This window comes from Rhizophagus irregularis, chromosome 25 (assembly GCF_026210795.1).
Source record: "Rhizophagus irregularis chromosome 25, complete sequence".
In the NCBI taxonomy this organism is placed as follows: Eukaryota; Fungi; Glomeromycota; class Glomeromycetes; order Glomerales; family Glomeraceae; genus Rhizophagus; species Rhizophagus irregularis.
The window spans coordinates 1,427,925-1,443,713 of NC_089453.1; the positions used below are offsets into that span (position 1 = coordinate 1,427,925).

At 30.2% G+C, this 15,789-nt stretch overlaps 3 protein-coding genes across 3 annotated transcripts; 2 read left to right on the forward strand and 1 right to left on the reverse strand.

Annotated features, from left to right (window-relative positions):
* Positions 1 to 2,778: 2,778 nt before the first annotated feature.
* On the forward strand, positions 2,779 to 7,726 carry OCT59_016785 (uncharacterized protein; the record flags this gene model as incomplete). Its single annotated transcript, XM_025308897.2, has 9 exons — positions 2,779 to 2,978; positions 3,190 to 3,249; positions 3,313 to 3,586; positions 3,751 to 4,042; positions 4,114 to 5,561; positions 5,626 to 5,881; positions 6,054 to 6,324; positions 6,394 to 7,210; positions 7,303 to 7,726. The coding sequence occupies 8 exons, from the start codon at positions 2,779 to 2,781 to the stop codon at positions 6,590 to 6,592; spliced, it is 3,000 nt and encodes a 999-aa protein (XP_025178085.2). The 3' UTR covers positions 6,593 to 7,210; positions 7,303 to 7,726.
* OCT59_016786 (uncharacterized protein) lies at positions 7,650 to 11,070 on the reverse strand (the record flags this gene model as incomplete). Its single annotated transcript, XM_025317517.2, has 15 exons — positions 7,650 to 8,102; positions 8,174 to 8,335; positions 8,397 to 8,556; positions 8,638 to 8,752; positions 8,816 to 8,940; positions 9,018 to 9,156; positions 9,228 to 9,297; positions 9,381 to 9,479; positions 9,553 to 9,701; positions 9,783 to 9,981; positions 10,053 to 10,187; positions 10,285 to 10,378; positions 10,503 to 10,675; positions 10,744 to 10,881; positions 10,957 to 11,070. The coding sequence occupies 15 exons, from the start codon at positions 11,068 to 11,070 to the stop codon at positions 7,710 to 7,712; spliced, it is 2,265 nt and encodes a 754-aa protein (XP_025178088.2). The 3' UTR covers positions 7,650 to 7,709.
* Positions 11,071 to 11,200: 130 nt separating this feature from the next.
* On the forward strand, positions 11,201 to 15,723 carry OCT59_016787 (uncharacterized protein; the record flags this gene model as incomplete). Its single annotated transcript, XM_025317518.2, has 22 exons — positions 11,201 to 11,499; positions 11,664 to 11,790; positions 11,859 to 11,975; positions 12,060 to 12,236; positions 12,331 to 12,442; positions 12,511 to 12,658; positions 12,746 to 12,875; positions 12,946 to 13,094; positions 13,160 to 13,296; positions 13,366 to 13,433; positions 13,497 to 13,689; positions 13,767 to 13,888; positions 13,974 to 14,168; positions 14,262 to 14,375; positions 14,449 to 14,536; positions 14,609 to 14,671; positions 14,752 to 14,897; positions 14,970 to 15,113; positions 15,178 to 15,239; positions 15,312 to 15,436; positions 15,506 to 15,628; positions 15,704 to 15,723. The coding sequence occupies 22 exons, from the start codon at positions 11,201 to 11,203 to the stop codon at positions 15,721 to 15,723; spliced, it is 2,859 nt and encodes a 952-aa protein (XP_025178089.1).
* Between the last annotated feature and the right edge of the window lie 66 nt (positions 15,724 to 15,789).

Consider the following 15,789-nt stretch of genomic DNA (forward strand, 5'->3'; position numbering starts at 1 on the left):
TTATCACATATTATTTGCTATAACAAGTTTATTATAGAAATAGAAAAACCCAATTCTTTAATTAATTTATTATGTTTGGCTGACATATGATGAAACAAATTCACTGATATGTATTACTGTTTTCAAATTAGTGTAATATATATATTATCTATTTAAGATAATTATTTTTTGGATAACTATATAAAGAAGAATCAATTATTAGCAATTTCTGAAGGAATTTATGCAAAAATCTCAATTATTTAAGTAGTTTTTCTATAAGGAAGAATTAAAACAGGATTTTACTTATAAAATTAGTTATCTTCAGACATAAGGTAAAAATTATATATAAAATTCTTTGTAAATCTTATTATAAAAGGAAATTTTGTATTACATTATTATGATTTTTCTTCTTTAGCCAATTAACTAATAAATTTAAAAAAAAAGTAAGGCAAAAATCATTAATAATAAACCAATTTCTATAATAATATTTATTATAAGTAAGTAAAGTCCTGTTAAAATTTTGTATAATACTACTATATTTTCAAGAAAAACTACTTAAATAACTGAAAAGTTTTAAGATTTTCTTGGTAATTATTAATAATTGACCTTTTTTTACATAGTTATTTTAAAAAAATCTGAGTTTTTCAGATTTTTTTAAAAGATTTACAGAATTACACTAATTTGAAAATGGTACCGTAAAATCGCAAAAACAAGCACCCCTTTTTTGCAAGGGTTCTGGATGAAAAGTTTGGGGAGGTGCTTATTTTTGCGATATTTTTTTATATATATTCTTATGTTTTATTGCTGCATGAGATTGTGCAAAATAGGGGGAGGTGCTTATTTTCGAGGGGTGCTTATTTTTGCGATTTTACGGTAATAATAAATATTTGATATGTAATTAATAATTAAAATATTTATAAACTTATTAAATAACTGTTTTTTTATACCATACTTAATAATTACAAAATTTTAAATATATATAAAACAAGTTATAATTTGACTTTACTAATAAAAAAAAGCAAATTTAGCCAAATTTGAAAGTTTAAAAATCAGTTTTTTGCAATTATTTTAATTATTTTATTATTTAGTAATTTAATTTATCCATATTTTTTATTAATAGGCTTTATAAAACAAAAAAGTTTATTCATATCTAATTACTAGATTTTAAAATAATTACCAAAAATTATAAGAATAAAAAATATCAATTTTAATGCAAATTAATTTTAATTTATATATAATTTATTTTTTAAATTTACTAGTAATTTTATTTACTAGTGATTCTATTGGTTAATTGATCTAAAAAGGAAAAAAATCATAATAATTTGGTGTAACATTTACTTTTAGATGTATAAATTTATTTATATATAGTAAGATTTTTAAAAATTCTTAATTATGAATTTTACTTTAGATTTTTGGTGATTTATTTTAAGTGGTGTTTTATTCCATTAATAAAAAATTAATTTAATTATATATTAAATTTATAAATTTATATATACAGAAAACTTTAAATATTACTTTAAAAGTACTAGATTATTAATAAAAAACATAATTATTTGTTTAAATATTTTAATTATTTTAAAAATTTTAAAAACATTTTATTTTAATTTTTTAATTATTTTTAAACTTATAAAAATTTATTTTATATTTTTATTCTATATTATAACTTTATAGAAAATAGAAATTATTTAAATTTCTTGAATTTTTACAAGAATTATAAATAAAATTTTTTTACAGAATTCAGTTATTTTAAGTTTAAGTTTAAGCTTAATATTTTAAACTAAAGTTGCCTGTTAAAATTAGGTATTTTTGAACATTGAAAGCTATTGAATTCTGCCATTTATTAGTTAGATATATATGCAAAAATTTGAATTAAATTATATTCTTTTTTCTTATGGTGGTTTTTATTAGTATATGAATAATAATTTGATTTGGAAAATAATTAAAATAAGTATTATTAGAATAATTTACTTGAGAACTTCAAGATGTACAGCCCATTTTATATACAGCTAGACTTTTATAAAACAAATTTCATTAAGAAATATTAATAAAATTTATTTTGTTACTTTTATATTTTTTAAATTTCAACATATCTATATTTATAATTTAAGAAATTACGTATTAATGCACCATGTTCCAATGTCCTTACCCTCGTAGGGACGATCCGGGAACCCCTGTAGGACTAATGCTTTTTTTATTTTTTTGAATTCTTATGCGACTTCATACTTAACTTTACTCGTGATATTCTCTTGGCACACATATACATATTAAATACTGTATATGGAGACTAGTCGTACAGGTTAAGAAGGATACATTTTCGCGCTGGTCAAGAAGTTATTTAGCATTTATTTAATTTGGACGGAAAAATAAAGAAATATAAATACGTAATAATGACAACAGTTGAATGTTGTCAGAAGTAATACCAATAGATTTATAACGTAAATAAGTTCGGTAATGAACCAATATGGTATAATCTTATAAATATATTCTTCAGGTGTGTTCAAGGTATAAATGGAAAGAAAACGCGTCTTTTTGTGTTCTAGATGTACTAAATCCGCAGCATGTATGGAATACCTAGCATTGTAGCACGTAAATCGGTCAGCCACAGTGCTACTGCGCCACAAGAAAATTTGATATAAAGCTCTCTAAATAACACCTTTTCTTTCTTCGTCAAAACCCAAAAGCTTGTACTCTCTTTTTGTAGTATTAGCATTCTTTCATTCATTACATTATATTGTTCACTCACCATATTCCACGAACTTCTTAAAATCAATTACTTTCCTATATTTCACACTTCTCAAGATGGGGTCAGAAATGCCCCAACAATTTGACGACGTTTTAACCGAGCTGCTGATTGACAAAATCAACCTATGGTTTAAAACGTTTAAATTGAATCCCAGTTACGTTGAAACTAAGGTTTCGCGAGAGGTTCTTGTTGAGCATATACAGCGCCACGTAATCCAGCCAAACAAGATTAATAACGCAGCGAAGGAGCTACTCAAGTAAGTATACTAATACCTAAATCACCTCGAAAGCGCTTGGAATGATTTAATTGGACGCAAAGTAGAGAAAGGAGGTCATGAAATTTATAGTCTATTAATTATTTAGAAAATCGCCGTATTGTGCTTCTTAATATACAATATTTATTGTGTGTTTGTTACTTGAACAACTACCATCTATTCACGTTAATGAACCCAACTTTTTTTTATTCAGGGTTCCTTCCGTTATTGAAGCTGCTGGTGTTACTACTGAAAATGAGAGGGAATTCATATCGTAAATATCTTTTATTTTGACACTCATTTTAGCATAAAATATTTATTATAACTTTGTTTTAAGACATGCAAACAGGTACTTTGAAATGTACCTACCGAACGCAGGTTGCGAAATAGCAGAAACGCCGCGTTATTCTGGTTCTGATAAACGAGAGGCATGTATAATAGCAACAAAAAAATGGCAAGTTGGTGATGAAATCAAATACTGCACTGGAGTTCTTGTTCCTATCACTAGCGAAGAGGAACGAGCTCTTGAAGGCGGAAGAGATTTCAGTATAATGTGGTCAACCAGAAAAGATTGCATGTGTTTACTTCTTGGACCAGCTAGGTTTGTTAATGTAAGTAATTCAGGCTTCTTGACGGACTGTTATTTTAACATCGATCAATATGAGATCTTAATAGCTCAAACGGTAAAAATCGGGCTTCGACAATATTGAAACACCCTACCAATTATTATATAACGTTTCATGTTTTATAATTATAATTGTTCTTATTATTTTAGCATGATTGTAACCCAAACACACATTTTATTGCGACGGGACAAAATACAATCTCTTTTAAATTGCTTAGAGACGTAGCGGTTGGTGAAGAACTAACAGCTCATTATGGTGAAAATTATTTCGGTCAAGGCAATGAAGAATGTCTTTGTGTAACCTGCGAACAAAAACAAACTGGCGGCTTCAAGAAAGTTAGGGATGAAGCAGAAGAAGAAGCCTATGAAGGTTTAAGACCTTTCGTATATAATGATGGCAGGCTTGTGAGGCGTAGCATGCGCCGTAATAAAGCTATTCAGTGTACGTTAATTTTTTTTTTCCTAAGAAAAAAATTACTTATAATCCGATTCATCGAACGTTTTTTCAACTAGTTAATAACACCACTAAAAGTAAAAGTAAACCTGTTCCTGTTCGCGTTAACAAAAATATGGATGACGACTCAGTAGCAGAAAATTCTTCGATTGACATTAATAGTGATATTTCTCCTGCAGATGATCATACCACTTCTACACAAATACAGATGGACCTTGATGAACGTACCACTTCAGTTAGAACACAACCTACCATTAATACCAACGTTTCAGGACGTATTACTTCCACTAACAGAACCGAAAATAAAAATTGCCTTCCTGTAAATTCGGCATCAATCTCGGTGAGACAACGAAAGTTTTTGGAGCCAATGAGTTTCAAAGCATTGTTCTCAACAACTCGAGTACGCCCTAACGCATCATTTACAGCGATTAATTCTTCTAGTGGCAATTCTGGTAGATTATTCCAAGATATTGGTACTGGCAATCAAGAATCAAGAGCTAATGTCCCTCAAGAAATTTGTAATAATAATTATCAATCATTGAGGACAAATACATCAAATACAGTTACGCAAGACGAGCGAAATGATAATTCTCCATCCGGATCAACATTACAACGCCCTAACAGAGATTCTGGAATGTTAATGCACACTACTATAACAAATTCTAGAGCAAACCAAGAAATTAATTCAACTGGGCTATCAATTCAATCTAATGTAGCAAGTGAACAGTCATCGCGAACGGCGTCAACTGTTGTCCCTCACGTAAGTCGTGGTATTAATTCTATATCCGTATCAAAGTTTCCTCAGTCAACAACCGATGATAGATCAGTTAGTGCAAAACATATAAATAGTAGAAATACTTCAAATTACAATTCGCATTCGATTATTAATCGACGTGAATCTGAGCCAGTATACGCTACTAGGACTATAGAACGAGTTCCAAATGTATCACCGATGTCTGTTAGTCGAAGATCCTCAGTGTCTAATCAAACCAGCAATACCGGATTTAGCAGACAGCATTTAGATTCTTTGAACCAAAAAGGATTACCAGATATTGGTGAGATGTCAGGACTTGTTGCATCACGACCGTGGACGGGTGTGGAGTTAACAGCCAACCCAAATATTCAAATTACTTGGGGAATAGAAACACAGATTATAGTACCAGGGAATAACCAGTGGCAAAGGCAGTTTCCTTCTACATATAAAGGGAGAGGAAATAGGTCGCGAGCCACTAATAGTAATACTTCGCGAATGTCTATTTCTTACTTATGTAGTAATGATTTGCCCGGACAAAATGATTCTAATCAAAAACTTAGTGCTAGTTTTTTTAATGATAAGCCTAACATAAAAAGGGTTTGTCGAGTATGTCGTGAAAAATTTGCGCCACTTCAAGTGGACATGAATGCCCACAAATGCCCAAGATGCTCGCGACATTTTAGTTTATATAACCTTGAATGGCCGTTACGAAAACAACCAAGACAACCCAAGGAAAAGGGAAAGGCCAAAGAAGTAAGTTCGGTAGATATTTTTTTATTTTTTTATTAAATAATATATATAATTTTTTTATGAATAGACAAGGAATCGTAATGAAATGATAAATCGACGAGACAAAAAAGCGACGGCAATGGCACCGATAATAACGACGACAAATAATAAAGGAAAAACTAGACAAATGTCTGTACCCGTAACTTACATAGGAGATAAAAAAGAACATAATGAAAGAATGCAGGCGATAATTTTCGCAGAAAGCAACGAGGAATGGCTTCCTATCCCTGAGATTGATAAAGAGAAATATGCTGTGGGCGAGGAACAACCAACCGCTGGCAAAGGTAAATGGATTTTATTTATAAAATTACGCGCAGAGAAAAAAATATTATTTTTTGTAATGGATCATAAAAATATTTTTTTTACGTATTTTAATTTTTTTTTTTAATGTTAAATACTATAATTTAAATTGGAACATTTCTTAAAAGTTCTTTATTTTATTTTAACTTTTTTTAGCTTTTAGTATTTCAATGAAGCGCAAAAGAAACGAAAAGTTCACCACCGGCGAGGTATGGTACAAACCATTTCTCAGATGGAGCGCCAGTACAGGGTATGTGCACCTAAACTCGATTTGGCGCTATGTCGAATTTCATACCTCTCCTGACAATAATAAATTGAGAATGGTGAAGAAGAAAGTTAGCAAGACTTCTCCAAGCGGCTTTGAAGAACACGGAAGTTTTTCAGCCGCATCTTTGCAGGGCGGCTATGCAACTTATCAGGGTGACTGGTAAGTGGTTAAGTAACATAAGGCTTTAACATGGTAAAATTTACACTAACTTATTTTGTACTGTTGTAGGGTTCCATACGAAGATGCTTTGAAAATCGCCGAAGAATTAGGTGTACCTGAATTGCTTCAAAAGTTTATTTTGCCCCCAGATGGAAATATAGCCGCGACGTCGTCTTCTCTGGGAACTGCTACCTCTTCTAAGAGAAAGTATGAGGAAGTAGATGCGGAGGATTCGGATACCGAACCTTCGCATAAAAAACGTACCTAACTAAGGGTCCAGCTTCGGATCCTCTAGAGGAGAAGGGATGGTGGGATTTAGTTCCAGATCCATCGGCTTTTAAAAATCATTGCACTAGAAAAATATAAATAAAGGTAATGTTATGTCGCGGAACTTATATTTCGAAGATTTCGAATGTACTTTAAAGGCGAAATTTATGCGACACAATCTTATGCTCGGATGCCTTTCGTGAAATCTCTACAGAGAAAGAGTAATATAGCGACAACATGGAGGTCCATACAAGAATAATATGATTGCAAGGTGGATGATGGTATCTTACGCAATGATTAATTAATCTCCTCAAGTAGGATCATTTTGTAGAACAATCCTATTATTTCTGTGGATTATCGTGAAATGTGGCACAATCTTTAGGTTTCGATGTTCTTTCTAAGAATAATCGATAAGCAAATTATTTATGGCGCAAACATCGATGGTCTTTTAATAAAATAAGTTCAATATATACCAGATGATAATCAAAATCGGTCATATTTTTATTTCTGTCATTTATGTATAATACAACATAATTTAAATGGAATCTCGTAAGTCAAAGCTCCGAGAATAATTGAAGATCCTCAAAATTTTGTGAACTTATTTAAACATTTAGTCAAGGTATAGCTTCATGATTAATGTTATATTTTCGTTTGCATATTAATTGATCAGTTTCTTCTAATATTATATGTGTTTTTTTGTTAAATTAATAGAAACATACTCATTAATGTGCTTGGAAATTGGGAGCTTTATAAATTCTCAATCAGGGCGCTTGTGAAAATCAGTTTAGCTTAAAATTTTAATAAATCATTAATTTAATTTAATTTAATTGGAAGTGATTTTAAGATAATAACAATGAACATTTAATTCTGTAAACAGAAAGTATCTTTCAAAAGTATATTAATGATTAATATGTAACATATTTAACATATTTAATTTAATATTTAATTAGACTGTTTGGGACATTCTGCAAGGGATCGAGTAATTAATATATGTTAATCAAAAAAGATTGGTAATTTAATTTTTTGTATATATATTATATTATTAAAAGTTGTATATAAAGTGTTTAGTGTGTTATAGAAAATTTTATTAATCAAAATAAACGTCTTAAGAGTATAATCTAACAACGTTCAAATATACGATACAAGTCTGGTAAATTAGCTATTTGAAGTACGTGTCCGTTTTCGGCAATACTTTTTGGAGCAATAAATTGACTTTTTAAAGTAGGGAAAATTAAATGTTCAATTTGCCATTTATATCTTGCAATTTCAGCTTTTTTTTGTTGTTCTGTAAAAATCAAATTTGTTTCTTTTTCAGAACTTTTCCTTTTTGGTAATAATAAGGAATTATCCTTGTTTACATTAGACGTATCACAAATATCCATCGAATTATCGTCTTGATTGTTGCTAATAGATGTTGAAATGTTCGAAAAGTTTGGTGGTTCGGGGGCATAAAATAATCCGAGTTCGCGAGAGAGAGTTTCAAAACATCCCGTTTCAGTTTCCCAATCAACCTTTACGAAAAATATTTTCGTTTAATTTAAATAATATAATGTAGAAAAAGTGGATATAATAGGAGTTTTACCTCTGTTCCTAAACGTAATAAAAATGTTGGAAGTTTATCTAAATTTGGTGCATATCCTTTGAGCATTAAAGGTAAAGTAGCTAATTCACCATTCTCTGTTATAGTCATTGAAAAATACTCTAACAACATTTCTTTCCGCGAGATTAATTGATCAATAATTATCTATTATTAAATAAATTAGAATATAATTAAAATTTTAGTTACAGAACAAATAAAAATTTACCTGGGAAATTTCTTCATTCGGTTTCAAATCTTCCGATTTATCATGATCACAAGATTCTAAAGCGAAAATTGTCAATTCACGTATTGGAGCAGGTATCGACAAATGAATAAACCCGAAATTATGAAATCCGTAGAGTGCCAATTGATAAAATAATTCTTCACTAATGCATAAAATAAATTTGCAATAATTAGTTAACCTAATTTTGTTAATGAGAATAATACAAGTAGAATTTTCATAATACCTGAGAACATTGTAATTGACCATATAAAGTTTTGTTTGATGCTGTACTAACGCAAGAGTTAAAGAATCATCAACACAACCGACGAATGTATGATTTGCAAGTAATTCCGTAAGCCCTTTTAAAAATAATATTTTAATCAGAAATATAGGAATTTTACACATACATAGTTTAAAAGTACCTTTGTGTTCAATTTCCTTTAGTCGTTTACGTAAAGTTAAAATACTAGTTAATCGAACATCGAAACGCTCACGTTTACGTTTCAAATTAGATGATCCCACATTACTATTAACAATATTCTTTGAACTACATAAGAGAAACATATAAAATTAAATATTTTATTTGATTAAAGTACAATGTTTAACGCCCATCGGTTAAAATACCTATTAGGAAAGTTATTATTCCCTTTTTTTGGATTGTCCTTAGGTTGCATATTAAATGTATTATCTGGATTACAAAAGTCATCAAGTGTTTGTACACGACTGTCTGTCCTAACAAGCTTGTAATTTAAAACCTTGACACCTTATTTAATCAAGTGTATAATAGTTAAGTAAATCTTTAAGATGGATGTGTGACATTACATTTATAATTACCCGATTTTTTAATCGAATTTTCTGCTAGATTTGTATTCGTTTCAATAGATTCAGCTCCCGGTAATAAAGTCTATCATAAATTCAATGATAACATTAACCATTATAAAAAAAATGAATAATACATATGATTGGTATGATGTTTTCAAAAAAAACCTGTGTTAAAAATGTCCTTGAACTGTTCGCACCGGCGAGACTTTCTTGTATAGCATCTCCTACTGCAGCAATGACTTCGTCTTCATTCAAGAATCGAACCTATTAAGATAATTAAAAAAACTCAGCAATAGAATATTTAATTTAAGCAGTATGCTAATGAAAATGATTTAACTTCGCGTTTTGTAGGATGAACATTGACGTCAACATTCTGTGGGTTGATTTCCAAACTTAAATATGCAAATGGATGAGTATTCTTTGGCAAATATGTCGTGTATATACTTTCAATAGCCTTTTTTAGTGAAGAATTTTCTACAGCTCTGTCTTTGATGTTGTTACTGATGTTATTACCTATTATAAAAATCAGAATTCAATAAATTCAACACGCATAAAATAATAACTCACGATTTATAAACAAGAGAAAAATCATTTTTTTAAGGTTATAATTCGCGTTGGAGATATATCCATTCAACTTAAACTCGAGCTTTTTAAAAGATTTACTCAATCCCAACAATTCAGAAGCTATACTGCCATATATTTGACGGATATTGTCTAGTACTGAAGACATTGATAAAGTATTTACTTCTGCTTGGTTTGAGCCTTGCTATATACTTAGAATATTAGTATTACAAAGGATATACAAATAATCAAAAATAACATGATAATTGTTCTAACCTTTTTGCAAGTAAAGCTGACACCAGAATTATGAATTGCATATCGATTAACCACATCCAAAATTCTATTATACTCATCACTTGGGCTCTTTAGGGCCTTTCTACGTGTTGGAACATTATAGAAAAGATCTTCGGCCTAACAGAAATTATATCGACAATTGAGTTATTATATTAATATCGAAATTGAAGATAACAAAGAATTTTGTAACTCCGGATTTACGAAGAAATCTTACCGTAATTTGTGTTCCGGTATTACCAGCACATGCTTTTGGCTCCGCATTTGTACCAGGTTTCGCAGGAACAAGTTTACCATCCGAATAACAAGCCCTATAAGCAATTAAGCCATTATTATAGTCATTAGTGTCGAGGAAATGTCACAGAAACGAAAGACTTAAATTTATAAATCGTAAAGACAGTTTAAATTGAAACATTTCATACACATAATACTTGCCTATAAGCGCAGTTAGAATCGGCTGTCTTGGTGGTAATTGTAACGTGTGCCACGTGACTTATGCTCGCCAAAGCTTCACCACGAAAACCGTACGTATTAATATTTGACAAATCTTCGAAATTCTTTAATTTGCTCGTTGTAAAACGTTCACAAACAATAGTCATATCTTCTTTCTTTAGTACAAACTCTTATTAATAAAATTTGAAATGAGTAATAAGTTTGTATTATTATAATGACCAACCCTTATCCCATGTCCGTTGTCAAGAATTTGTAGTAATTTAAGCCCCCCGTCTTTAACCGTTATTTGAATGTTTGAAGCACCAGCATCCAAAGAATTTTCAATCAGCTCCTTTAACGCATTTGCAGGTCGATTAATTATCTTAATTTATTTTATATTTCAGTATTTATTTTGCTAGTTTAAAAAATTAGCAGAGTAATAACGTAAATTATATACCTCTCCGGCAGCAATCCGATTAACTACCGTTTCGTTTAATCTTCTAATAGGACGTGGATTAGTCTTGTCAGTCATTGTTAGCGCGTCTTTTTCGTGTAAATGATATGAATTCATTTATGAAAATTTTCTGCAAGCTATCCAATCAAAGTTTAAATTTTGTGACACGACCTCGACAAGTGATCTACTTGATCTATCCCTCTGATAAGTGTTTGTCCGATTCTTCTATTAGATCGTGTTTGTAAAAATGGCGACAGACACTTGTTATACTATCATCCATCAAGATGACAGCTCAGATCAACCTTCTTTACAGGAGCTCAAAACAGCTCTCGAAAAGGGCTCTGAAGAGGCCAAAATCGAGACTATGAAAAAAATTTTAGTCACGATGCTTAATGGCGAACCGCTTCCTCAGATTTTAATGCACGTTATTCGTTTTGTAATGCCTTCAAAAAGTAAAGCCTTAAAAAAATTACTTCATTTTTACTGGGAGATTTGTCCTAAAACAAATCCTGATGGGAAATTAAAACAAGAAATGATTTTAGTTTGGTAATTCTTTCATTTTCGATTTATATATTAGAAAACCTTTACTTTATGTGTAAAAAATCAATAAAAAGTTATTAAATACAATATATGCTCATCAAATTGTGTAATATTGTGTGTGATTTGATTAATAGAATTCGATAATTAATTATTTATTTCATTCTTTAAAGCAACGCGTTGAGGAATGATTTACAACATCCAAATGAATATATAAGAGGAGCAACACTTCGGTTCCTTTGTAAACTGCGCGAGCCAGAATTATTAGAGCCTTTATTGCCATCTTGTCGATCATGTTTGGTACGATGACCGTAGAAATTTTAATCATTCGTAGAATCCTCATTAACGATTCTAATTTTAATTGATAGGAACATCGACATGCGTATGTTAGAAAAAATGCGGTATTTGCAATTTATACCATATATAAGCATTTCGAATATCTCATTCCTGATGCTCCAGAATTAATTCAAAGTTTTTTAGCAGCGGTAAAAATTAATTCAATATTTGATATTTATCTAATGTACCTTAAAGCAGTATAGAAATTTGAATATTTCATTTCTATTATAAAGGAAGCAGATCAAACTTGTAAACGTAACGCTTTTGTTATGCTTTGCAATACCAATCAAGCCCGTGCCGTAGAATACCTTAACGACGTTTTCGACCAAGTACCAAATTTTGATGAGTTATTGCAGTTATCTGTAATCGAACTAATCAGGAAGGACTGCAGAAATAACAGCACCAACAGGGTGATATATTATTTTTAGTGTCAAAAATATATGTAGATTGCCCTTGCAGAATTTTTGTTAACATTTGCGGGGCATTTGGATATGATTTGCGCAGGGAAAATATATCAGGTGTATCTTTGACTTGTTGAATGCCGCGTCTCATTCGGTCAAGTACGAAGCCGCGACTTCATTAATGGCATTGACTCATGCGCCTGCCGCTGTTAAAGGTAGGTTTGTTCATGAACTTTTTTTAAAAAAATTTATAATATTCTTACTTTTAAATTTAATAATTTAGCTGCCGCATCATGTTATATTGAACTTATTATCAAGGAATCAGATAATAATGTCAAACTAATTGTTTTGGATCGCTTGGACGAATTACGCGAAAAACACGATCAAACCTTAGACGATTTGGTATTGGATATTCTTCGTGTTTTAACTAGGTATCATAAATTAAATAAAAGATTGTATTGCTGTGCTTACAATAATAATTATAGTGCAAATTAAAAATGCGAAATTTTTGTCTATAGTCCAGATATTGAAGTTAGACGTAAAGCATTACGTATCGCTTTAGAATTAGTTACAAATAGAAACGTTCAAGAGGTTGTAGTGTTCTTAAAAAAAGAACTCAGCAAAACTCTTGATCAAGATTACGAAAAGGTATGCAATTTAATTAATTTTATAAGTCATTGTTTACACCGTTATCATTTTTTCTGAATATTCTTTATAGAATAACGAATATAGGCAACTATTGATTCAATCAATTCACGGTTGCGCTATTAAATTTTCTGAAGTTGCAGCGAATGTAGTCCATGTACTCATGGAGTTCTTAGGAGATTCTAATAATCCGGCAGCTGTAGACGTTATTGCATTTGTGCGGTGAGTTATATTTAATTCAATCATATAAAAATTTAACTATTTAATGATTTATATTTAATTAATAGTGAGGTTGTTGAAAAATTTCCGAATCTGCGATCGTCTATTACTGAAAAATTGCTTGAAACTTTCATGGATGTTAAATCAGGCAAAGTATTTAGAGGTGCTCTTTGGATTGTTGGGGAATACTGTTCTAACTGTAAAGGTAATTGATTTTCGACTTTTTTTAGTATTGATTATTATATGTGATTTTAAAATATTAAGAATGTCTTAGATATCGAAGAAGCGTGGAAACAAATCAGAGCTGGTCTTGGGGAAATACCTATTTTGGCCTCAGAACAGGTTTGATAAAAATTATTTAAATCTTTATTATATAAATTCTTTATTAACATATTTAATTAATAGCGGTTGCTTGAAGAAGCAGAAAAGGAAAATAAAAATGAAGAAATTAATCATGAAAATAAACAAAATACTACTTCGTCATCGCGTCGCATCCTTGCTGATGGTACTTATGCCACTGAGACTGCTTTTTCATCAAATTCATCAACTCTCGCGAAGCTTGAGGCAATTAAAGCGGCCGTTAAACCTCCACTTAGATGTAATTACTTGATTTGTTTATATATAAAAATGATAATTATAAATTTATAATTCAATTTACTTTTTATTCTAATGTAGCGTTATTATTGAGTGGTGATTTCTATCTTGGTTCTGTCCTTGCTTCTACATTGACCAAATTAGTCTTGCGTTATTCTGGAATTTCGGAAGATCCCAAAAAAACTAATGCATTGCGAGCTGAAGTAGAAATTATAACTGCTAATAAGATTCTCTACTAAATTTTTTCTAAATGATTGATATTAATCTATGTATTTTTTTTTTGTTTAGGCAATGCTTATAATGGCCAGCATAATTCGAGTTGGACAGTCCCAATTTGCTTCAAACCCAATTGATGAAGATTCTTATGATAGGATTATGTCATGTCTTCATATTTTAGAACAAATTTCTACCGATTATTCGATAAAAAGCGTGTTTTTACACGATACTAGGGCAGCTTTTGCAAGAATCGTTGAAGCTGAAGAGGTATATATGTATTTATGTAATATTTTTATTTTATTTTATTTTTTTTGCATTATATTTATGACTCGAAATTGTTGAATCGATATTTAAATCTAGAAACGCACGGCAGCTAAAAAGGCCAAAGACAAGTCAGCTGCAACGGTTCAAGTTGACGATCTTATTGTATTTAGGCAATTTTCAAAACGAAATATAGGCGATGAGGCAGATGAGGTATATACTTACTCACTTTCCTGGGCTTAATTCGTTGGGAATAGATTCATTATAATTTTTTAAATTTAATTAGTATGAACTAGATTTGACCCGTGCCACCGGTCAAGCTGATTCACGCGATGATTTAATTTCGAAACTTAGCCGTGTAGTTCAACTTACTGGTAAAGTTTAATACCAACTGACTTAAAAAGTTACTTCATAAATAAATTTAATTATCATTAATTTTTGAGTAGGATTTTCCGATCCTGTGTACGCAGAAGCTTATGTCAATGTTCATCAATATGATATCCTATTGGGTAGAATATATATTATATGTTATCTTTTTTTGATAATTGAAATGAAATTAACTTATATCCATTATCTAATTTAATATTAGATGTTTTAATTGTTAATCAGACCAGCGAGACATTACAGAACTTATCAATAGAGTTCGCCACTTTGGGTGATTTGAAATTGGTTGAAAGACCCACACAACATAATCTTGCACCACACAGTTTTCACAGTGTGAAAGCTACAATTAAAGTAAATATAGATTATACTCTTATTCATCGTATAAATTTTTTTCTGTGAACAATGCCTAATATTATTTTGTAGGTTTCATCCACGGAAACGGGTGTGATTTTTGGTAACATTGTTTATGACGGACCAGGAACTTCGGAGAGCAACTGCGTAGTACTTAACGATATCCATATCGATATTATGGATTATATAAATCCAGCATACTGTAATGAAACTCAGGTATATCACGTAAATTTATCCGTTGAAACTTGCAAGTTTATTTACTCTACTTAATCTCTTGCAGTTCCGTAGTATGTGGACAGAATTTGAATGGGAGAACAAAGTCAACGTCAACACAAATATCACGTAAGTTTTATATTTTGATTCAACGGTAATATTTTTAATAAATTACTACTTTATTTAAATTTCGTTTCTTAGAGATTTAAGAGAGTATCTTGGACATATTATGAAATCAACAAATATGAGCTGTTTAACTCCAGAAGTTGCATTATCGGGAGATTGTGGATTCCTCTCTGCAAATATGTATGCTAGAAGTATTTTTGGTAAGGATATCATTGCAAGTAGTAGTTTATATAAGTGAAATCAATTTAATTTGTAATTATTTATAACAGGTGAGGATGCTCTAGCTAATATTAGTATTGAGAAACAAACTGATGGAGCTATTACCGGCCATGTTAGAATTCGAAGTAAGACACAAGGTATAGCGTTAAGTCTTGGGGATAAAATTACATTAGGTATATATAATATAATTCTTTAATTTACTTCATTCTTTAAATTTATTTATTAAAGTTAACCATTTCTTTCATTAGCTCAGAAAGCTGTAGCTTAAATAATATAAAATTTAATCATAAAAAAAATTATTTATTAAAAAATTAAAAAATTAAAAAATTTTACA